This window comes from Pelmatolapia mariae, linkage group LG6 (genome assembly GCF_036321145.2).
Source record: "Pelmatolapia mariae isolate MD_Pm_ZW linkage group LG6, Pm_UMD_F_2, whole genome shotgun sequence".
NCBI lineage: Eukaryota > Metazoa > Chordata > Actinopteri > Cichliformes > Cichlidae > Pelmatolapia > Pelmatolapia mariae.
In genome coordinates, this window is record NC_086232.1 from 29,771,864 (window position 1) to 29,795,739 (window position 23,876).

General features: G+C 40.9%; 1 protein-coding gene across 1 annotated transcript in view; it reads left to right on the forward strand.

Moving 5' to 3' along the window:
* The window catches only part of LOC134628648 (sphingosine kinase 1-like), a 36,347-nt gene extending 13,080 nt beyond the window's left edge, over window positions 1-23,267 (forward strand). Inside the window, exons 2-5 of the mRNA XM_063475385.1 lie at window positions 4,238-4,387; window positions 13,387-13,481; window positions 15,149-15,264; window positions 21,773-23,267. Of these exons, the coding sequence (XP_063331455.1) occupies window positions 4,238-4,387; window positions 13,387-13,481; window positions 15,149-15,264; window positions 21,773-22,631 (1,220 nt within the window). The 3' untranslated portion in view covers window positions 22,632-23,267. The remainder of the gene's footprint in view (window positions 1-4,237; window positions 4,388-13,386; window positions 13,482-15,148; window positions 15,265-21,772) is intronic.
* The last annotated feature ends 609 nt before the right edge of the window (window positions 23,268-23,876 follow it).

The window sequence follows — 23,876 nt, forward strand, 5'->3', positions numbered from 1 at the left end:
AGCAGATGAGACGTCTGTAATCACAGATCAAGTAAACGTAGTTGAGACGCAGAGCATAGCTTTGTTGTTGCAAGTTTCCTGTCATTTTTTATCTTGATTTTTGTTTGTGAGGTTACTTTTTAATTTACACAGTTCCCTTAATCGCCTCATCCAAGATGCTGAGTTTCTTTTTTCACCAATTGTGTGAAGATGTTCCAGTTTGACTTCTGCTGCAATTGTTAATTTTTAAAAAAAAAAAATTTTTAATGATAAGAAATTGATTGGCATTTGCGTCAGCAGGGCTTTCATCAGGACTATACAGATCAACAGCAAATAAACAAACCCGACGCTTATCTGCTGTCATAAAACTCCAACCAGTAGATTGTTTAGAAAAAAAAAGAAAAAAACATTTGCTACAGTCTTTTGCATCTTTTATTAGATGTTTTGGCTCAGTGCCATGTTGCTGCTGCAGCAGAGTTAATGATAGAGGAGGAAACCCGGAGCGTGGACAGACAGACGAGAAGATAGTGTTCTCTGGAATGTTTGTAGAAGAGGAGGGGTGCCACACAGGAAGTGGCATAGGTCTGGGTTTAGCCAGCAAGAACTGCTGTGTGGGTGTTGGGACACACACACACACACACAGACCAAGGTCAGGGCGTTCGGTGCCAGCTGTCGTGCAGCTGATTCATGAGGGCACTTTCTTGTCTTTCCCTCAGGAGTCCAGTCGCTATGATTTTGAGATTACTGCATCTAAATGATACAAGGAAATGTGACGTTAACGCTCTGCATTTATAAAAAGACATAACCAGCCTTTCTTGAATGCCAGTTTACAGACTAATGTGATTATTGTGTACCGTTACATACAGGTTTTACCTGCCATTACCGTTACCTGAAGGACCTTCTGCTAACCCGAAAAAGAAAAAAGAAAAGTGTAAATGTATTTTTTTTTTATTTATATGCTCTCATTTTATATGAGCTCAGAGTGATAGGCTGATACGTTTTGCTTTCATTTAGTCACAATAGTTTCCCTCCCTGTATGTGTGTGTCTGCATATGTAAACCCTCTTCTCAGATACATGAAGCAGAGCCCAGTGAAGTGAAGATAACCTAAAGTAATTAAGGTTATGTTACTGTGAAGGTAATAAAAACTCCACAGCGAGTCTGAATTTGTCTAAAACAACGGAGAGAGTAAGAAAAAAGTATTCCTGTTTCCTGGATCCATCCATCCCACAAAGCATCAGCTCAGGGGAAACCCTGCACTTAATTGTGCACAGTTCACTTGTTCAGACTCGGCCTTGGCCACTGGAGCGCCTTGAGGCGACTGTTGTTGTGCTTTGGTGCTATATAAATTGAATTGAATTGAATTGAATTGGAGCTTATTGTACCAATGCTTTGGTGGAATTGCAAGCATTATCTTGCAATTCCACCAAAATGTGGTGTGGCTCATTTCTGAAGTGACACAGAAACTGCTCTCACACCGGTCAGAGTAGTCCTGGGTGTATTTTCAGCAGAAACCTCGTCAGTTTGCACAGAGAGGACGAGGAGTCAGCAGGTCAGAGGAAGGATAGAGAGTCTGGTCGATTAACAAAATAGAGGAACCTGTGCATGTATTCCTGGAATTACTACAATCAAGGACACGGGTATTGAGTAACACTTAACAGTTCTTCTGCTTTACTGAAATAAAAGGAAAAAATAGAATTCTTGGGAAAAAATGAGAAGTAACTAAAATGAAATTGCATACTTAAAATAAAGTGAAAATATACAGAAAATCATGTCATATTACTTCCTAAATTAAGTCCTCAACCTCTCCTTAGTGTCTAGAGCACTGATGACCTTATACAGGAAAATAATAGTGGGGATAGTGTGGGTTGTCCTCTATTAATGGATAAAGTTTTATTTGTCACAAAAATACTTAATATATTTAAAATTACTCACTTTGGGGTTTCTGATTCATGTTGATTTATTATACTGTGATTTAAATGTAGCTGAGCATTATGACACTTGTATTTTTCCTTTATTTACCGTTCCCTTCTGAGTTATTCCAACAAACGAATAATGAGATAACAAATGAGATTTTAGAGGTAAAATGAGAATAAATTAAACAAGCAAATATAACCAGGTGTGTCTGTTGGCTCTAAAGCATGAGCAAAGATCGAGCTTTGCACCACACAGTCCAGATTCCAGAATTACCGGTTTAAGCCACAAATGCTGCAATATTACTTAGATAGTGCTAATAAAGTGGCAACAGTGTGTATAAAGTTATGGCAATGGTTCAGTTCAGGATTACTGAAAAAAGACTTAATGCCTGAAGAGTTCACCTCAGGTCAAACTGTTAAGGTGCCGTAACGTGTAAACATCTTTCCGACCGGTTTCTCTGCATTCCAGCGGTATCACTGTGTAACCTGGTGCCCATTAAAACCCATCCTGTCAATTAGGTTTTTAACCAGTTAGACACACTCATCACTAAAGCATTTTCAGTTGTTCAGCTGTCAGACGTGCTAGGATGAAAATCCAATCAACTGCAATGCAAAATGTGAGGATTCTCAGGAATATCACTGTAGGGTTTTTGGATATTGCCATCACAAGGATTCGAGTTTTAAAAACTGACTGAAAGAGCACTCTGAAAAGCTCAGACTTCATTTTGCTGACTTAATTATTTGACATTTTAGCATGTTTAACTTGGGCATCTACCACTGTAATATTATAAGAGTGAGAGAAAATAAAAAAGGGCTTAATAGGTCCACTTTAAACGTACATGTTCTAGATTGTATTCAGGATTGCAGTACCTAATTAGTCCTCCTCAGAGGAACAGAAGGTCATCAGCAGTTCCTCTCTGTTTTTTTTAAGCCCCCACACCCAGTCTTCTTCACTGTGTTAAAAAGATTTGAGATCTGCGTTTGTGAGATCTTTGTAACCCTCTGATAACTGTTTCAATCCCTAATTTGCATCAACCCCGCAGTTAAAAATTTAGCAAAGAGCTCAGAGCTGTGCACATTCATCTTGAGATGCAAGCTGTGTCATTGGACTAAGTTAGTGTGTGCCACTGACCTTTGTTTCTGCTTGCGTCCACAAATTTTTCTGTCAGGTCTGTGCACAAAGTCTCCTTATCAGTGGGTTCTTAAATAAATGAGCTGTATTTCATAGCAGCTGCAGGTACATTACAGGTAATATCACAAAATTGAATTCAGATTAAATAAAGTACATTTATCACATTAAAAGAATGCACAAAATTTGCAAAAGATCAGCTGATGCAGAAAAAATACCAAAAACAGTGGGTCAACACATGCATGCATCAGCCAAAAGTCAGTTCACATGCCGTCTTTAATGTGCAGAACATTCAAGGGTCTAGTTTGTGCTGGGTGTGTTTCTGTGTATGGCCCATGTTTCTGTCGCTGAAGGCATTCATTATCATGACCTTTTATCCCGCTGGGTCTATGCAGGCGATTCAGGCTTGCACTCCATCGGTTCCTTCCTGTTGCGGTATTAATGAAATATTTTAGCAGTAACAATCGTTTTGCACCTCCATCCTCTCCTTTACACGAGGCCAAAGCTGGTTAGGAGAGATAAGGCTACTGTTTGTGTGTGCATCTCCAAATATACCAGTGTGCAGATTCCCAGGTGTCCTGGCTTCTGGCTTTTCTTATGTAGGAACATTTAGTGCTGTGTCTTTTGTGTTTAATATTTTATGACATTTCAACAAAAACTACTTCCTTTCTTGGTACAATGTGTGTACCCTTACTGAAATGTCTAAATGCTAGGGGGTGACCTTATTATTAGCCAACTCAATGCAAATTTGCATTTCAGCTTGGCACAGTGGATGTAAACGCATTACCCTGGTTAACCTTGCATCTTGTGTGCATAAAAAAATAAAAATAAAACAAAAACTATTCATCTCTCCATCTCTGTTTTTTCATTTTATTCACAAGCATTTTTTTTTATGGCGCTACAGAACACATACATCATCCTGTCAGGCCGTCCTCCCACTGGTGCTGAAGGGGCACAAAACACTAAAGAAAACAAGGCGAGAATTATGATGGTCTATCAAAGATAAAGTATAACACAGAGGCGTGCGCAGTATGAAAAATATCCGATATAAAGCCATCGTGAATTCAGAAATTTTCTTTAAATCATTTCTCAAAGCAGCGGTCAAGTTTCAGTTTCCCAGTATATAATTTGTGGTGTATCTTCAACCCTGTCGTACTTATTCTGATCATATTTGTGGATTCCTTTAGTTACATTTTCTTTCCTCTGCATTGTAGGGGTGTTGATGAGCCAAATGTCCCGCCCGTGCCAGATGATGCTGCTGGTGAACCCACAGAGTGGGAAAGGACAAGCACTCACGCTGTACAACAACCACATCCAACGAATGCTGAATGAAGCCGGCATTAAACACACTCTGGTTATCACGGGTGAGTCGCAGGCACATATTCTACGCTCAATTTGGTTTGATTTTTAATAGATGTTTATTAAAAAGAACTTCACATGTGCACTTTGAGAGCAGAGCTGCAAACAAACAAAACAAATCAGTCAAGCTTTTTATTCCCAGAGAATTCAATAACTGTAACTAATTTATTCAAGTCTGAAAAAGACTTAAAAATGTAAATTAATATTCACTCTGCTATTTTTGTCTGATTTACCCTCATTTGAAAAACGAGACAGACACTTGATTTGTGCCTGATGGATTGATGAGTATCTGACTTTTAAGATAAATTGGTAATATTTAATGAATCCATCCAAGGAGCAAAAAGTCCTTGAGTAAGATCTCTATTTGCTCCACAGGACTGAAAGAAATCATCTATTATACATGAATCAAATCATCTTCTGGATATTTGAATTGCTGGCTCAGTTGACTGAGTGCTTAATAAAATAACGGAATAAAAAGACAGTGAATTGGGAACGTTTATGTGGTTAGCTTAAAGATTCATAGTCAGCTGGTGGCTTTCAGCACAGAGTTTACATGTTCTTCCTCCCACAGTTAAAGATGTTGTGTATGAGGATTATTGGCGAGTCTAAATTGGCTGGTGCTTTTTGTTCTTTTTGGTCAGCCGTGGCTTGGATGCCATCTTTGCCCAGATCGTTCTTGCTGTTGAATCATGAACTCTGACCTTAACCAAGGCAAGTGAGGCCTGCAGTTTTTAGATTTTGTCCTGGGTTCTTTTGTAACCTCCTGGATAAGTCATTGATGCGGTGAGGCAGTCTTAGAGTAATTTTGGAAGGCCAGCCCCCCCGGGTAGGTTCATCACTGTTCCATTTGTGGATAATGGCTCTCACCATGGTTCGCTGGAGTCCCAAAGCCTTAGAAATTGCTTTGTAGACCTTTCCAGACTGATTCCAATGACTTTGTTTCTCAGCTGTTTCTTTGCATGATGTGTTGCTCTTTGAAGTGATTTCTTGATTCTGGCACTAATCAGACCTGAATTTGGCTACTGAAAATGAATCAGCTTTCCTAAAAACTGGGTTAATAACAGTTAACTCCTGATTTAAGAGTGGCGAATACTTTTTCACAGCACTGTACAAGGGGGTCATCAGGTGTGGGTTTTGATGTTTATGGGCTGATAATCTTCAGATCTGGTGGGTTTTTTAAAAGGAAGTTCCATTCTCTTCCCTTGACCCTGTGCCTCTTCTCCAGTGTGTCAGAACCGTTATTCTTTAGCTTAATTATCAGTAAGTGGATAAAGTTACAGGGAGACACAGCTGGTGATTAGGCAGGTAGTGAGCAGCAATGATGTTGGTGTGGCCAGAAAAGTCACAGTGACACGCTAAATGTTCATCCTCAGCACCCTAAAGAAACTGCAGTGAATTGGAGGACTAATTCATGGAGCAAAACATAGTCAGTGTATTTAAAAAAAAAAAAAAAAGATAAGCAGATTTGTCTTGGCATCTTTTTAGCTGAGACGCTGAATTTATGCTTAGACCTAGACGTGGGTTCGATCATTTTAAAAGAGAAGTGGATGCTTAAAGTTTGTGGTGAAATCACATTGCGAGGGAACATTGCGAGTGGTCATAATAGGATTTCCAGGGAGGAATCTAAAAATAGCAGATGCACTGATATTGGTCAGGAGGAGGGTGAGTCAATGATCTTAAACAGGCCAGGTTTGTAATTTTTATGGATGTATTGCTGTAACTTTTTAATCACACCTCATAATGTAGCGGTGCATACTTACAAGTCAACCTCCCACTAGCAGGATGAGTTAATGATAACACCAACCAACACACACAGCTCAGCAAAGGCCACACCTCCATTCATGGATCTGCTTTTCTTTCCCTCCCTCTGTCTCTCTATCTACTGCTGCCCAAATCCTCTTGTTTTCATGCTGCTGCCACCATTATGTTGACCAACTGCCTCTGAACCGTAAGCATGCTGTGCTGTTATGTAATAACTTTGTGTGCACACACTCAAATACACATATGGATAAAGACAGGTCCATCATAAACACACACACATTCACACAAAATCCTCTTTAGCTGTAATGTGCTTTGATATAATCTCACGGGCCCCAATTCTGACATGTTCACCGTTGACTCTGTAATCTACTCTGGATAGTAATGATCTTATAGTGCGTTATTAGAAACTCATCTAAAACTGTATCATGGCAGACAGATAATTCATCAGCAGATGGGATTCAGATGCTTTCTGTCTGTGAAATTAATCGGTGGAGTTTGTTTTTTTCTTTTCTTTGAGTGTCTGTGTTTGTTCATGAATCAGTGTCGTGTAGGTTAACAGACAAAAAAATGTGGTTTTCATCACAGTCGGCGGTGCACCAAGAAAGAAAGGAGGGCAGAGGGAGAGCAAATCACAGTCAGGAAGAAAGAAGAAGAAATCCTCTTACGGTGCCGTGCAGAGAATGTCGAAAAGACAAAAGACTTTTTATGATTTCAGAGATGTACTTTTAGACAAGTTAATCCCGGAGAACGGATAAGAATAGATTAATCCTCAAATCTACATCTATGTAACAGCATGGCCACTGACAGGAGAACTTGATTACAACAGCGATGGACAATCTGATCAACTTCTGAAATAAATGTTTCTCTCTAATCTCTCTCAAATAGCCTAGAATTATGTCTCAGTACTAAATATCTCCACCAGGCATGTTCAGAGACCAGAGGTCAGGTGGTTAAAGACAAAACGTCATTAAACAGGGCAAAATAGTGTGTGAGCACGATCCCCAAATAGCACTGTGGGTAGTTTTACAGGTGATTTACAAACGTTGTAATGCTTTCCTAACCAAGGTGTAGTCAGTCCAATTTAAAGTGCAAAAAGTAGCACAAGCCTTTTTTCCGATTTAAAGATCAGCATGATTATCAGTAAAAATGTTGTAAGTGTTAGTAAATCAGTTTGCACGCTTAATTTAAATATTTTTTCCCTTTATGTTGCTCCTTCAGAAAGAGTTTGCAGAAATGCATATGCAACAGGGTCAGATGCAAGAATCTCTGCGTTCCCCTCTTACGCACTCGTATTATAATAGATGATAGTACCTTTTTTATTCCTTGCGAAAACCCAGTTTTGTTACTAAATCTGCCCCATAGTGTTTTGGTGAAAGTCCATTCCTGTTGTAGCATCTGTACACTGGCATTCACAGTTTTGTGTGTACTTTGTGAACCTTTTATGATTTTTCAGCAGGTGAACGTAAAATCAGTGTTTTCAAACTCTGAACATACTTAATTTTGCACACTCAAGGTGGAACATCACACAGATGTAGCAGTGACCGAAACTCATTTTTGAGTTACTTTAACTTTATTTAAAAAGTATTAGCAAAAATAAAACTTAACACACAGCTTTGTGCATCATGAAGTTCACAATGTCACAGTCCTGCTAGAAACAAGTAATCCCACTCAGTAGCCATTCTGTTAATATCTCCAGGCAGTTATTGTGGACTAACAAGACTAAGACCCTGTCTAAATGAACAGGGAAAGCAATAACTTTGAGTTCAAAGTAAGGGCGGACGATATGGCCTCAATATTAGATCGTAATATCCCTTAAAGCCATCCTTTACGACCATGTAACCACGTCAGTAATAAGGACTTACTGCTTGCCTTTCCTCTCATATGGAATGCAACTACTGACGCTCAGTTGAGTCATTTATTTACATTTGGTCCACACCTTGCCTGTGCCTGACGTGTGATTCTTCCTCATTCCTGGGCGTGTCTCTTTGTTTGTCTGACATTTTTACATTATTCATATATTTATACCTCTTTGCGATATGATATGGCACAGTCCTAGATCAAAGATCACTGGATTATAACAACTGCTAATCTGCTGTTTTAAAAAAAAAAAAAGAAAGAAAGAAAAAGAGAAAAAGAGTGTTAACTAAGGGGCAGCGTCCTGAGTTGAAAGATGAAACCAAAACAAAAGTGCCAAAAACTGCAGCTCCTCTAGTGGCAACTTGAGGCTGGTTTCAAAAGAGAGTCAATCACCACAGATTCCCATGTTAAAATATCCCACTCTGCTGTATTAAAAAGCATGATGACAGCCTGGTGCAAAATACTGTACTGGCCTCTGGACTCTGCTAAGCCTCATCCACTAGTTCCAGTCATTACATTAGAGCTCCTCCACTACCTGTGACTATTTTGTATTATTATATCTTTTCCTGTCATTTAAGAAGGAATTAAAAAGTGGTCAATTTAAGTTGTTTATACCCATAGATGCAGTGTTAGCTCATTGCCTGTGAAAAATGTGCTTTATAATGTGTTTTTTGGCACCCTCACTTTATAACAGCATGTTTGTCTGTTCCTGTGTGTTAGTGGCATCTGTATGAAGCATACGGCTGGAAGCGTTTGTGGATGCTCTTGTAAGCGGATATTAACAAAAGTGGACAGAGTCATTATTGAATCTTGCTGTGTGGCAGCTGCGGGCACTGCCAGGGGTGGAGGATGGATGAAGGATGACTGCACTGCTGTGGGGGTCCAGTGTAGAGGAGAGAGTGTGTTGTTCTGTCTGTGGTTGTGTTCTTGTTAGTGCACATGTGAAGAAGGCCTGCTGATTCCTCACAGGCACTCTGAGATGACTGTCAGACAGTATTAATTAAACAATGTCATGCTTTTCTGCTCCGGCTGATAAACTCAATACAGATTACAAATATTTACCAGAAGAGATGGCTATTCCCTGAAACTGCTCTGTTGCTTTTTCTGTCTTTCTTGTTCAGTCTTTTGTTCTTTCATTTATGACAGCACTCGTCATGCTCTTTTGAAATCTGCTGTACATGTCGGAGCTCTTATTCTCTGTTGTGACCCATGTGAGGATGTTAAAACTTTTATTGCATGAACACTAGAAGAAAGGGCAACGAGAGAGCAGGAATTTTCCTAGATCTCACAAAATGTTGAAAGGAAACCGTTTAAAAATCTATCACAGCCTCCTGTTAAGCAGGAATCCAGGAAATCACACTGGAGCTGTGCAATAAAGCTGCACAAAGCGAGTGACATTTTGACAGCTGCTGTAGACAAGTAAAAGGCTCAAAATAGTAAGGAGACATTGATCTCAAATGCCAGAAATCCTGGGAGATAACACAGCATACCCGGGTACAAAATTGGCTGGGCAGTGATGCTTAAAGGGGAGCGCTGCCAATTTTACACATGAAGATACATATTACAGTGTTTGACAGTCCATATTTTGTGGCGACTCTCAGGAGGGACCAGAAATGAACCCTTTAAAGCCTGAACGATGAAATAACTGACAGAAAAGTAGTTTGTCTGACAAATTTAAAAATATTCATTTGCTTTTCTTTTCTCTCTTTTTTTTTTTTTGGATTAAAAATGTCTTGTGCAATTTCTTTAGGTTTTTACTGCTTTACTCGTGTCTCCTAAACCACAACCAATCTAATGTTATCAGACTGTTAATCTGGAACACTGAAATACTCTGAAAATCAGTTAAGAAAATATTTCTCACCGATCGATTCTTTTTTTTATTGTATTTGTTATTTTGCTGTAAATAAGCAGAAAAGATGAAACTCTACAGTCTATGTCTATACTTTATCCTCTATACTCTAGAGTTCATGGAGGCAGTCATTTTGAGGCTTTGAGAGCTGCGTAGCCAGTGTAGATAACAATTGTAGACATACTTGTTTGATATGGAGGTTTCCACTTAACCACAACATAGTTTGTGTTAAGCTGCGACTAACTTGTAAAGTTGGTCCACAGCTTTACTGTCACTGAGTTGAGATACGTTTTCCTCGGACACACGGAGAAGAGGGCGGTGGTGTTTAAACTCCTGTTGGCTGATCTTGCTTGAGGCCGAACTGAGGGCGGGAAATGTCTGTCAGCCCATCTGTGTCTCCATGGATCTGCGATGAGATGTTTTTCTGTTACTGTTACTACAGCCTCAGAAGTGCTGGGTCAGTGGAGTGAAAGCCAAGAATTAAACACTGTGTGTGTGTGTGTGTGTGTGTGTGTGTGTGTGTGTGTGTGTGTGTGTGTGTGTGTGTGTGTGTGTGAGAGAGAGAGGGGGGGAGGGGATGTAGTTTTTACAATTGTGTGTGTACAAAGTTTGGGTGACTTCAACGTCAGGCCGCTCCCGGCAGCTGAGAAAGCTGTCGCAGTGTTTAGAGTGTTTCCTGCTCTACACACACACACACACACACACACACACACACACACACACACACACACACACACACACACACACACACACACACACACACACACGCACGTTCGGTATGTTGTGCTGTTTAACTGTCATCACCTGCTGTCATGTTGCTGGAGGAGTGCAGCTGCTTAAAGATTGCTGCGGGCAGGAAACGTAAAAGCAAGGTGGAGGTTCATTAAGCTGCCTTTAGCTGGAAGATTAAGGTCGACAGGAGGACGAGGCTTTCTGTTACCTTACATGCACTTAAACCATCACAACAGAGGAATTTGATATGTGGAGAACTGTAATGTCATTTGTGAGGCTGTCATCTCAAGAAGAATGGCATTTAAGGAAGTGCACCCAAACAGGATTTGTTTATTTTCAAGTGACACGGTGCTCTTGCAGCTGTTCAAGCCCTTGCAGGAGCTGATGCTTCAGTGCCACAGATGGGCCGGTCAGTCAGCTGGTGGCAGGATTTTACTGTAAGCCAGTAGGCTGAGATTGATGATAAAGTCTTTATAAAAGTAAGTCTTACCACTTCGCAGCCATTATAGTAATGCCTGCAGGCCCATTTCTAAATGAATGTGGAGTCTCTCAACTCTAATTTCAATATTCAAAGGGACCTAAAAACTGCATATATCATATCACTGACCATCTGGTTTTAAAAAACAATTAAAAAGTTTGTGGTTTGGTGACAGCATGCAGTGTAGAAAAGCAAATCACACAGGATGTTGACTTTTACAACAATGTTTTCTGTGAAACGGCATGTATTTGATAATGGGCTGGAATCTGTCTTCATCGTGATCCTCTCGCAGTGGCCTGTAATCTTCTGTTGTAGCCATCTGCTGCCCTCGTTTTCACAGCTCTGCCAATCTGTGCCAATCAGTTCCAGAGTCAGTCAAATGTTGCTCAACATGAAATTGCAGTCGGTACATTGCTGTTAAGTACCTGTTCAAAGCTAGAAACACAAAAGTTCAACAGTACTTGATTTTGTCTCCTCTCCACTGCAGCAACTACTATAAAAACCATAACAAGCAGTTCCACCATCCCCTAATGGTTTGACCGATGTGAGGAGCTATCCTTCAGCCACACCGCAGTGTTGCTGCTCTGCAGCTTTGTTGCTGATTGGAGGCCTTTTAAACCTTTTCAGTGTTCAGACTCTGCGCAAATAAGTAATTGTGATGTGAATGGACTGATGAGGAGGAATTGATTCCTTCGTTCTGTAGGTTTCAGGGAAGAGGAAGTAGAAAGAGAGGAAGAAAAAAATAGATCCGTCACTAGAGAGAAGTGCATGTGTGTCTGTGTGTTGGGTTAATTAATGCATGAAGACAGTGGTCGTGTTCATGTATCATGTATCTTTGCATTAAAATCAGAACTTTAGGCATTTTTACAGAAGTAACCCAGTAATGAAATACTTCATATTTCTTCATATTTCACGTTCCGCTATTTATGGTATGTAATGATCGGTTCTCAGAGCTGTGAAAATGTGGTCTGGTCCGAAAAGACACCAAGACCAAACTGGCTCGCACCGGCACTGGAGGCGTATTAGTGTATTAGCATAACTAACAGGCTGCTGAATGAGAGCAGTGTCTGGTTTCTGTGTTCCTATTTAAAAAAACAAACCCATCTTCAACAAAGCAGTGCGTGGTGGTATTAAAAAAAATAAAAGAAGTTATTAATAGCTTCTTAATAGCTTTTGTAAGTATGAAATATAAGCACCATGTTGAATATGTAATACTAAATGTCTAAATACTTGATACTTTTACTGGTGATACAGTGAGAAATCCAGTGATTCCATTATTTCAACAACCTAAAGTCCAACTTTACTGAAATGCTTCATCGTTACCTTATTTTTTTTTTTCTTATCTAATCAAATGAGAGAATGATTGCTGCTTTGTAAATATATTTGGAAATATGAAATACAGAAACACAAACCAGTGGTGCTGTTGTGTGTGTGAGTGTGTGTTTTACGCCTCAGAGCACTTCTTCTGCCCTTTAACCTTGAAACTGTTGAGAAAGAGACTCTGACAGTGAAAGAGAGATACAAAGGCTTCCTACAAGGGCAGACAAACGCGAATAGAATATTCAAAAACCTGATTAAGAAAACTCACGAGGCTTGTGCAATAAAATGTTCAGATGTGACACGCGTGTGACAGCCTTACAAACACAAAACCTTCTAAATACTCGTGGTTTTGATGTTGTGGTTTGTTGGTATGTCCACAATAATTAGTTTTTTGGGGGATTTGTCACCTTTTTTCTGAACTTTTGTACACGTGTTACATTTATACCTGTTTTGTACCCATCTGGATTTTTCCCCCCTCATTTTAAAGTCTACGCTTTAATCATGAACACCAAAAAGTAGAAAAGTTTACTCCTGTACCATCCAAGCAGCTGGCCCATTAGCGACAGACGCACATCAGATTATTCATTCTCGGACTAATTTGACAGAGTGCTCCTGAGTAATTTAGTTCTCTCAATCTAATTGGCGGTGTGACAGGCGCTTCATTTAAGACCATATATCAACTTTCCCTCCCACGGTGATACTTTAATTTGGAAACTGAAGGGAAGGGGAGGAAGACTAAAACTACAGGAGGAGCAGGGATCTACTCAGACTGCCTCAGGTGTTCGTGTTTGTGTCATGTTCCTGTCTTTTGGCCGTGCTTGCACAGCTATGCTATTCAGCTGTAACACAAGTAGCTACACCTCTATGAGGGCCAACCATGACCTTCCTCTGAGGAGGAATGAAGCTGACATTTTGAGAAAGTGTCCCCCTTTTCAGATTTCTCTTCCAGGAAAGACAAACCTGCATGAGTCAACATACTTTACATATTTTCTCTGTTTGTCTTGCAGAGCGGCAGAATCACGCTCGGGAGATGGTGAAAGAGGCCGACCTGTCGCAGTGGGACGCTTTAGTCATCATGTCAGGAGACGGACTTCTGTATGAGGTAAAGACACACACGTGCACTATGTTCATAACCAAAAACACGACCGTAATCTCAAAACCAATCCAGCTGGAATATATGAACTCAGCTGTTTATTTATTCAAATATACTTTTTGTAAACTGAATGTATGCCAATCAAGTATGTTTCATTTGGCCAGATTCTATTAAAAATAATGTTTTACATCGTTTTATATTTACATATAAGCAAATTACGTGAAATCAGCATTTTTGGGCATAAATGTTTTGATTGTATGGTCATTTTTTAAAGACATGGGCAATTTCTGACATTTATAAGACGAATAACTAAAAATGTAGCCTGCCAATCAAAAAAGAGCAGACCAGTAGAAACAGCAGTCGGCTACTCAACCCAGCAAATTCACCTCACAGTCATCCATCACACAGACAGTGTTAGGTTAAATGTACATAGACTCTGCCTGGGTTATTTCAGTCTAAAATGGTTAAAATTGCGTTCCTAAAAGGTAAAATGAGTGAGTACAATGGCGTAAACACAATAGTTTTCTATTCTCTCTGTGAGCACATGAATATTAGCACTCCACAGTACTATAAAAGATTGTGCTGCCAGGCTGGATGCTGACTGTCGGAGCCTGACCAATACCGGACTTTTGGAGCTGATGACAATGACATGTTAGAGTTGAGATGGGAAAAATCATGGGTTATTGTTTCTCCCCACCACAGTATTTCATACAATACTTGCTACATAGAATATATACATATGTACAATGCTAGAAATTTCAGCAACACAGTGTAGCAGTGGTTAGCGTTGTCAGCCCACAACAAGAGGTTTCCTAGTTCGAACATTTCAGCCAGCAGGAGCTTTTCTGTGTGGAGTTTGTTCTCCCCTGCCTGCATGGATTTTGTTCAGGTCTTTGGCTTCTTCCCACGGTCCAAAGACATGCATGTTGGGTTGATTAGTGATTAATTTATGTTAACCCTGTGATAGACTGGCATCATGTCTCAGGTGTACCCTTCCTTTTCTCCTATGACAGCTGTGATAGGCTCTAGGCCCCCACGACCCTGAATTGGACAAGCAGTTAAAAAAGTGTATGGATGGATTGGTGGTTGGAAACTTGCTGTGCAGACGCCATTTGACTCTGCTACTCTGCTGCATGCACTGCAGGTTTTTCTAAGAGTATCATAAACTGTTGATATGATGGCAATATTTACAACCTGCATTACTGTACTTTCAAAAATACTTTGTAAATAGAAGTAAACTATGGACAAAATTGGGCCACACTTTCTCTTGATATCTGAATGTAGCTGCTTTCATCAAACACCTTGTGAAAAGAATCATTCTAAAGAGCTCACTGAAGTCAAGCGTGTGACTGTAACAGGATACCACTGCTGCAGCAAGTCAGTTTATGAAATTTCTTCCCTCCTAAATATTCTATGATCAGCTCTAAGTGCTATTATTGCAAAGTGGAAGTGTGTGGGGACCACAGAACCTCAGCCTTACAGTTCCAAACCTCCTCTTGCATTAACATCAGCGCAAAAACTTAATTGCATGGCTTTCCACAGTCACCAGCTCCTGCTGGTTTGATGTGCAGGTAGCCCCGTACTTTGGTCCATACAGTGTATATCTGTCACTGGCTAGCTGACACAGTAAAATTTTCAGGCCACCTTACTGAGGCTGTATTTTCTGTGTGCGTCAGGTGATAAATGGTCTGCTAGAGAGGCCAGATTGGGAGGAGGCCATCCGGACACCGCTGGGTATCCTTCCTGGTGGATCAGGCAACGCCTTGGCTGCATCCATACATCATTACTCTGGGTGAGGCACGCACACACACGCACAAATCAGTCATCAGCACTCTGTAGAAACCTCAAAACCTTGAACCTTTTTTTCCAGTTTTGGACTGTTGGATAGATAAAATAAAACTTAATAAGACATCATCTTAAAAATAAAGATCTTTTGTTTTTGCCATTTTAAAAATACACTAATAATCAATGAGCAGATTAATCGATAGTAAAAATGATTAGTTTCTCATGATGAACCTCCACCGAAACCAGTCCAGCCAGTCTGTGAACATACCAGCCTGAGCCACAGCATTACACGCGCAGCATGCACATACCTGTGGTTAAGTGATTTAAATCAAATGCAAAGTGTAGTTTCAACCGAACAGCAGCTGTCATTAGTAATTACTTTCTTAGCAAGTGATCGTAGCAGGAGGAGGTCTGTCTATTTTTATTCTCACGTAAGAACAAAGATCTGCAGACAAGGACTCTGAATCGTGGCTCTGATCCCTTTAAGTATGGTTCAGTGGGGCCTGTCGAACCTTCTGTTTCTCATCAGTCATATAACAACAGCTTTTTCTGTAAAATGTTGTGGACATGTTACAGAAATCAATAGGATGTATTTATTTGCAGCATTGCTGTAGATACAGCATCTTTTGCACGGCTGAACCTCAGACACACATGGTCCTGACTCCTTTTGGTGCTTTTCGCTGTAAAATGCACTCCTCTCATCTGAATTAATTATTCATGACTCATTCAAATGGGTTATTGTTTGGAGATCATTCAGCCTGAACACATAACTGAAAGAAGAAGTCAGAGGACAGAAGATAAAGGAACTCGTTTACTCTATACATGCAGTGACATTTATTATAACACAAATACATACAAGCAGATTACTCACTTATCACACACTATCCCTGCAGTGACACAATTTGGTCTGTAGTTAGTGGGAAACTCAAACACTCAGAACACAGTTGATGGGAGGAGTTTAAAAATCAGTTAACCACATATCACCTAATAATAAAGCTGTCCTCGGCCGATATCGGCATATGTATCAGACCACGTTTATCTGTAAATGTTCATGTAGCATAAACTGTTACTAACTACCATTCAGTCTAAAAAAAAAAAAAAAAAAAAAGACCAGTGGCGTTGTTTATGAAGTACAGTGTCATCGGTTTGAGTCTGAAACCTGCAGTACATCAGGGGTCAAGGACATCGTAATGATCCCTGAGGGCTACAATCAGCAGAAGTCACTCAACCATCAACCAAACAGTTAAATACAATAAATATAACATCATAACACAGAAACATCTGGAATAAAATATTAACATTAAAAGCTGTTATTTAAAAGGTCAGTGGCAGCAGATGTTATGTTTTCTTTTTTTTAATTATCTGTGCAATAATAATAATAATAATAATAATAATAATGATGATAAGAAGAAGAAGCATACCTTGTTTTTGTTGTATTTTTTTCCAGTTTGCAGTAAATCCTGAACCATTTATTGGTTACATGACATCATTTACTCATTGCCTTCATATGCTGGGCCAGTGACTCCTAAATCATCTTCTTGATGTGTCAGGACTCTTTATGCACTCATATTTCCTTGTAATTACCAGAAGCATAAAAAAGGGACTGTCACTCTTAGCAGGGCACGATGCCAAATCATCACTTTGTGCGGCCTTTTCTGTTGCATCTTAACATGATGCTACAGTCACATTAGAGAAAATAGTGGATGGACACTGGGGCACGTCCAAATTATTGCAGTCGTATGCAGTGAACTCAACAATCTTGACAACAATCTTTTAAATGGTCAAGCCAAAGAAAGAACCAGGTATGGGCGACTCGCAGTCAGTTGCCATCTTCAAAGCAACTGGATTTGAAGATTTGAAACATGATTAACAAACACAGCCTTGATTTTATGTAGGAATATAACAAGAGTGCAACCAGTTGCAAACCAGTCGAGGCCCCAATTGCAAAGAGATGTTTTACAGACAAGTTGCACAAATCAACACAGACTGATTGATTGATTGCAACATGTTGCCCTAAGGGTGTTGCTGGTTAAGTTGACCAGTTGGTCACTGTAGCTACTTGCAGTTGGTCTCCAACAGCCATTGTCTACAATTGTTCCTTGGTTAAGGACTTGCATCTCGGTTTAAGTGGCTCGTGTCAGGCGTTCTCAGTTCTTCTTACTGGTATTTATTTCCACTAATAGGCAGGTCACATCACTGGAGAGTGTAAGTGCCTAAATCATCCCTTCGTTTGGTACCAAAACATGTGACACGCTGTTAATTTTCTTACAGGTGGTTGGTTTGTTTCATAAAGATGTGGCTTCTTGGTCCATTTCTATACAAATTTGCGTCCCTCTATGTAAACAGCTTTTAAACTGTGGCTTCTATTTTTGTGTTTTGTTATTCTGCTCTTTATACTCTAAAGCAGCGGTCCCCAACCTTTTTTGCGCCACGGACCGGTTTATGCCCGACAATATTTTCACGGACCGGCCTTTAAGGTGTCGCGGATAAATACAACAAAATAAAACTAGTACCGGTACCGAAAAAAATAAGATTTATTCATAACACACGTGAAAAGACCCAGGAAAACCGAGTTAACGATAAAAACGATAACAAAATAACGCTGAAAACCGATTAAAAACCCTGAAAACCATACATTTCACACCTGAGCCTCAAATCTCGCGGCCCGGTACCAAACAACTCACGGACCGGTACCGGTCCGAGGCCCGGGGGTTGGGGACCGCTGCTCTAAAGTCACCATGTGGGAAATGGAAAAAAAAAGCTTGTTTAAGTGCTTTGAGGCGCTTCCTTTTCAAGCTGCTTCGTTTTTTGTAGGTCACATGAGCTTTATCTGAGCGCCTCGCTGTTTTATTTAATTAAATTATTTTTCATTCAAGTGTTGTTTTTTCGGCGGATGTTTTTTGTAGTCAAGCAGTTTTTTGTCCTGCTGTCTTGGATTTAAAAAAAAAAAAATGGGGGGGGGAATTCCAGACTGAATAAAAGTTAAAGTGAATATAGTCAAACTGAAGAAAACACCTCTCACTGGTGGTTTATTCTTTCATCTGCCAATCAGCTTCTCATCAAACAATAGTCTTCCAGTGAGAGCGGCAGCAACAATGGGAGGAAGGGACCAGATTCTGCATTGTTTACTCTCCTCTCACAGTCCCGGGGCATCCAGAAAATCTCTCTCTCTCTGTCCTGCAGTAGCCCTGGCCAGATTGTATTTGGTATTATTCCCAGCTGAATGTCGGGTTCACCGAGGCTACGTGGATCAAACGAGCGACAGCTAGAATGTATTTGGTGTTATGCAAAACACTGGCAGTGTGCAGGTTTGCTGGCTGAGGGTCTAATTTGCTTCTGAGCAGGAGCTACAACGTCATCCAACCATCAATGGCAAGCCATACAGTTCTATATCGCTTGTCACAACGGTACCACCCCCACCACATCCATCATCCCATCAGGAGAGCAACAGATTTATTGCCCACTCTGACAGGAATAACAAGGAAATGACATAGAGAGCAAAGCCCACAGCGCCAGGCGCACCACTGATGCTGTGGACACATGACAGAAGACTCCGCGGAAGCAGCAGGCCCTGACAGGAGTCCTGGATGGGTGCAGCAAGGGTTCGCCGCTTAACTAACACCAGCAGCTTCAATATGTGTCTGTCACAGGCTGTAGTCTCCCAATGCTTCAAAGCTACCACCATTATTCCAGTTTGAAAGAGACCAACCACTTCAGTGAGCTACACTAACATTCAGACCTACTGACTGTAAATAAAAGATGGATAGATATGGAAAACGGCCCATTGGCTCCCTCTATCCATGACTTAATTTCACACTTTCCTGTTGAGTTAGTTGTTGAATACAGTGGGATGTTTGTGTTGTAAAATGTGAATAAATATGTAAGTCAAAGTCTAAGAGGATAAAGCACATTTTTAGTGCAGTTGTACTTTTATCCTTCTTTTGGACTAATCTTTTGGACTCTAATCTAATCTATTAGTTGTAATCAATGAGATTTTAAACTAGTGATTGAGAACCTAAAGCAATTAGGAAATGTTTACACAGGTCAAGTGATCCGGGAGGTCATTTTTATATATTCTTATCCATGAGTGCGCCCCACAAATAGACCTTGATGCATCATCAGTGAGCAGAAGAGTGTGTGTTATAGTTAATGTCACTGCATGTTTAATATAGGAGAGAAATTAGTGCATTGAAATGTGGACAATAAATGCAGTTTAACCTCGGTGTTCCTCAAGGCTGCATACTGGGACCCCTTCTGTTTTCATTCATGTTCCTGTCCACTTCACACACAGTGATTACGGCTGCATACGACACCACAGAAACAGTAGTTCTCAGATTAAACTCAAGCGATGACTTACCTGCTAAACACCTGTAAGACACCTTGCTTTTCATCAGTGGATATCAGTCAAAGGAAGATGGCTGCCGTTCTTGAGCCTCTATCTGAAGCTTCTTTCTGTTAACACTGAGCTTCTCCTCCACACTGTTGCTGTGCACTTACTCTATACTTTAAGGTATTGTACAATGAAGAGCTACTTTTGGCTGGTTCCCTATTCACAAGGTAGGCAGGTAGCTCCACATGTTCCATCTGTTTTTGTTTTTTGACATCAGATGGCCTTTCTGGCGCAACCCCAAAGGGATTTGTGTCTCCTCCTGGGATCAAAATGGTGAGCTTTCATTTGTTAGGTAAATCACTAAACTTAAGATCATGTACCATGATTGGCCAAATATTTGACTATTCAATATTCATTCGTTGGGTAGGCATTCAGTTTTTCATTTTGGGTATTTGAATCTCTCTTGTTAACCTGATTTATTTCACCTTATTGTTGCTAACATGTTGCTAAATTTTTGACATTTTTATGCCACAAACAGCATCCTGCTGCTCTGTGATCGCGTCTTGCTCTTTCTTCTGACATTGACATAACTATCTCTCTGAAAGTGAAAGTTGCTGAAATCTGCACACAGTAGCAGGCTGCTCACAAAGGTTTAATTCTTTGCTCTTTATTACCCCAAACAATCCAAGAGCACGTCTATAAATCATGTTGTGGTTTTGTGCTCTATAAATTGAATTAATAACTTTAACACATAAAACTGAGAGGCAAAGCAGGATGAGCTGGAAATCGCCTTATAATCAGATTATTTCTTGACCTTTTTACCAGAGCGTGATTATACAGTAACAGAGCTGTGAAAATGTAGATGAGTTTGTTTGGAAAGCTAGACTGATGAATAAATTCAGGATGTTGAATATGGAGATATCTGAGCTCCGCTGAGACGTCCAGTCCTCGCTGTAATTGGCCGTTGGCTGTAACAGCCGGCAAATCTGTGGGTGCGTGTTGACGTGACCTTCCACCTCTGTGTCCGTTCTCCCAGATGGGGTTGTCTTTGTTATCTGAAGGCCCACACTGTCCTTCGCCTACACCCCCACCCTCTGAGCTTTGTAGGGGCTCCACCTCTTCTCTCCCCCACCTCAGTGATTTCAGATAGTACAACAAGGTCGCTGTTAGCCCTGTATTGTATAACGCCACTTTTTAAAGTTCACTTACAAAAACACAAGGATGCCTTGACCCACTTCCTAAAAATACAGAAGGAGCCTTTCTGTTTTATTTTGGTGTCTTTATCTTGTGTTTGAAACCAGATTTTTAACTGCCTCCTCCTGCCAGACTGATGAGGGGAAACTAGCTGTCTGCAGAGTCTCAAATGATTTGTTGTTGATATTTTATGAACTGAAACATAAATCAACACTGAAAATCATCTTTAGTTGAAGGTCTAGATTTGTTTCCAGTTTGGATCAGACGCCTCTGCTTTACATTACAAAAGCCCGTCGCTCACATTTAAATAGATTTCATTGCAAATAATGACTAAATGGAACCAGAATGGAAGCTGTTCTGTGGTGGATGTTTCTCTTTTTATAAATAAAGCTTGGATTGTGGATCAGGAGGTAGAGCAGGTCATTTCGCAGTGAGTCTGTGGAGGAGATCTCCACCTCCACAGTTTGCATGTTGACGTGTCCTTGGGCAAAATGCTGAACCCTTAAACCTGCTCCCCTCCCATGTGACTGAGTGTGCAGCAGGAAATGCATAAATGTGCTTGTACAGAACAAAAAACACAAGGCGAATGTGGCCTGTAGAGGTGATTTCTAAATTAAGCCGTAGCAATAAAATAAATATAAGTGGTCATTAGGCTTTTAAATGTCTAACTTGCCTATTTACATGTCAACATTTCAAAATCTTGTCTTATATTTACTTTAAGGCTGAATATTCTGATTATTTAATAATATGCACACTGCTTTCTTGATTAACTGATATATTGTTGTGAGTTGTTATTGTTAAAAATCACATTTATCCAACAGCTGAAGATGTACAGTTAACCACGACATTAATTAATCACCACAATACTTCCTAAATAATTTAGTTACAAATCACTTATAATTTATTCATGTGGTTGTTTCAGCCCAACTGTGGTTGTGTCTGAAAGCAGGAGCTGCCATGAAGTGTTTAAATGTCCCCTCTCCTCCTGCAGAGCCTCTCCTGTGACCAGCGAGGAGCTCCTGGTCAGCTGTGGCTTCCTGCTCTGCAAAGGTCTGGTGTCCCACATGGATATGGTCTCCGTCCATCTCTCCTCCAGCCCCCGTCTCTTCTCCTTCCTGTCTATGGCCTGGGGCTTTGTAGCGGACGTCGATATAGAGAGCGAGAAGTACCGTCACTTTGGCGCCGTCCGCTTCACCATTGGCACGCTGGTGCGGCTGGCCTCGCTCCGCGTCTATAAGGGCAGGCTGGCTTACCTGCCCGCCACCAAGGACCACAACAGCGAGGAGGCTTTGAGGAGTAACACAATGCTCTGCATGGATCGGGTCCCCCCCGTGACACTACCTGCTGCCAGAGACTCCTCCTTCCACAACTCCTGCCACTCCAACAACTCCCTCAAAGTGAGGCGGGTGGAGAGCACGCCTTCTCGAAGCGCCACCAAAGCCCTCCCCGGCCCACACGATTCCCTGCTGCCACCTCTGGATCAGCCGCTGCCCGAAGACTGGGTGGTGGTGCCGGAGGAAGACTTTGTCCTCATGCTGGCCATGTACCAATCCCACCTGGCAGAGGATCTCCTGGCGGCACCGGAGGCCACCCTGGACGACGGCGTCATTCATCTTTTTTACGTTAGAGCGGGGATATCGCCCACTGCGCTGCTGAGGCTGTTCCTAGCTATGGAGAAGGGTGCACATCTGACTACTAACTGCCAACATCTGGTGTACACTAAGGTGCGGGCGCTCAGGCTGGAGCCGTACTCGCCCAAAGGAATAATTACAGTAGACGGAGAGGTGGTGGAGTACGGCCCAGTACAGGCCGAGGTGCACAGAGGCCTGTCGAGGTTAATCACTGGATGAGACTGAACAATCTCGACTGCCCGCTTTCATCTCTGCTCTGTGACGGCGTTTAACAATAAATGTGTTTCACCTGTCGCATCAGGAGCTGTGCAGCTGCAGGAACTGTGCAGCTGCAGGAGCAAAGCAGCGGATTCAAGCCTCCTGATGTTATTACATTAAAATGCCATGAGCGGAGTGTTCAGTATTAGACAAATAATGAAACAAACTCCAAATAATGCCATGAATTACACTAAAAATGACTTTTTTCAAGCTTTGTTTAATAATAACATATCAAGCTTTCTTTTCACAATAAGAGATTTTAGTACAGATATTTTGACCTGTAAATCAACACAAACGGAGTCCGTTCAAAGTTGATGTAATTGGCTCATTTCAAGCTCCATACTAGAGTAACATCAGTGGCTCCACAGTGTAGTGGTTTACACGCCCCAGTTCTAATTCCAGGAAGAGACACAAATCTCTAAACATGCGTAAAGCCCTGTTTTAAATTTGGGAACAGCCAAAACTGACCTTTTTATTATTCACAGTTAGCTTCCCTTCCCTTAAAACTGCTCGACGACATCAGAAAGATTCAAGAGTAGAGGAAAAAAATGTCTCAAACTGAGTGTTCAGCTCAGTTTTTCCTCACTTCCTGAAGTCTGTGAATATGTTTCTGTAATGGTTTTTGTTTTGTTTTACAACATTTGAAAAAAGAAGAAATAAACATTAATTTAGCAGCACAAACAATTCAAAAAGATCTGATGTAACAGGCTGTTATTGTGAAAAGATTTCATTTAAAAGGATTAAGCATCATTAGGTTTTTAATTCTGATTATTTAATGTGACTGTTAATTTAATACTGAACACTCCGAAGCCATGACTGTGTGAACTGACGGTAGTCCTGCCTCATTTGAGCTAAATCACAAACACATAAAGACCCACGTGTTTCATCATCCATTCATCAAACGTTCAGCCTCCGGAGAAGGAAAATCCATCACCATCTTTTTCCCGGCGTCTCGTTTCATCACGGCTGCACGAAGAGCGACGTTTGTCTGCGTCGCAGCAAACACATCAGCCAGAATTACAGCATCTTATGCAACGACGGGGGATTAGTTTTCTCTGGCCTTTACACTCCTCTGCAGTGCAGCGTGTTTGTGTCTGTTTGTGTGAGAGAGGCTGAAACTCGTAAATGAAAGCCTTTATGGACGTGACCTTCAGGAGGGAAGGTGCTCGTCTGTGTCATGGGCGACGCCAACGCAGGAAAACGTCT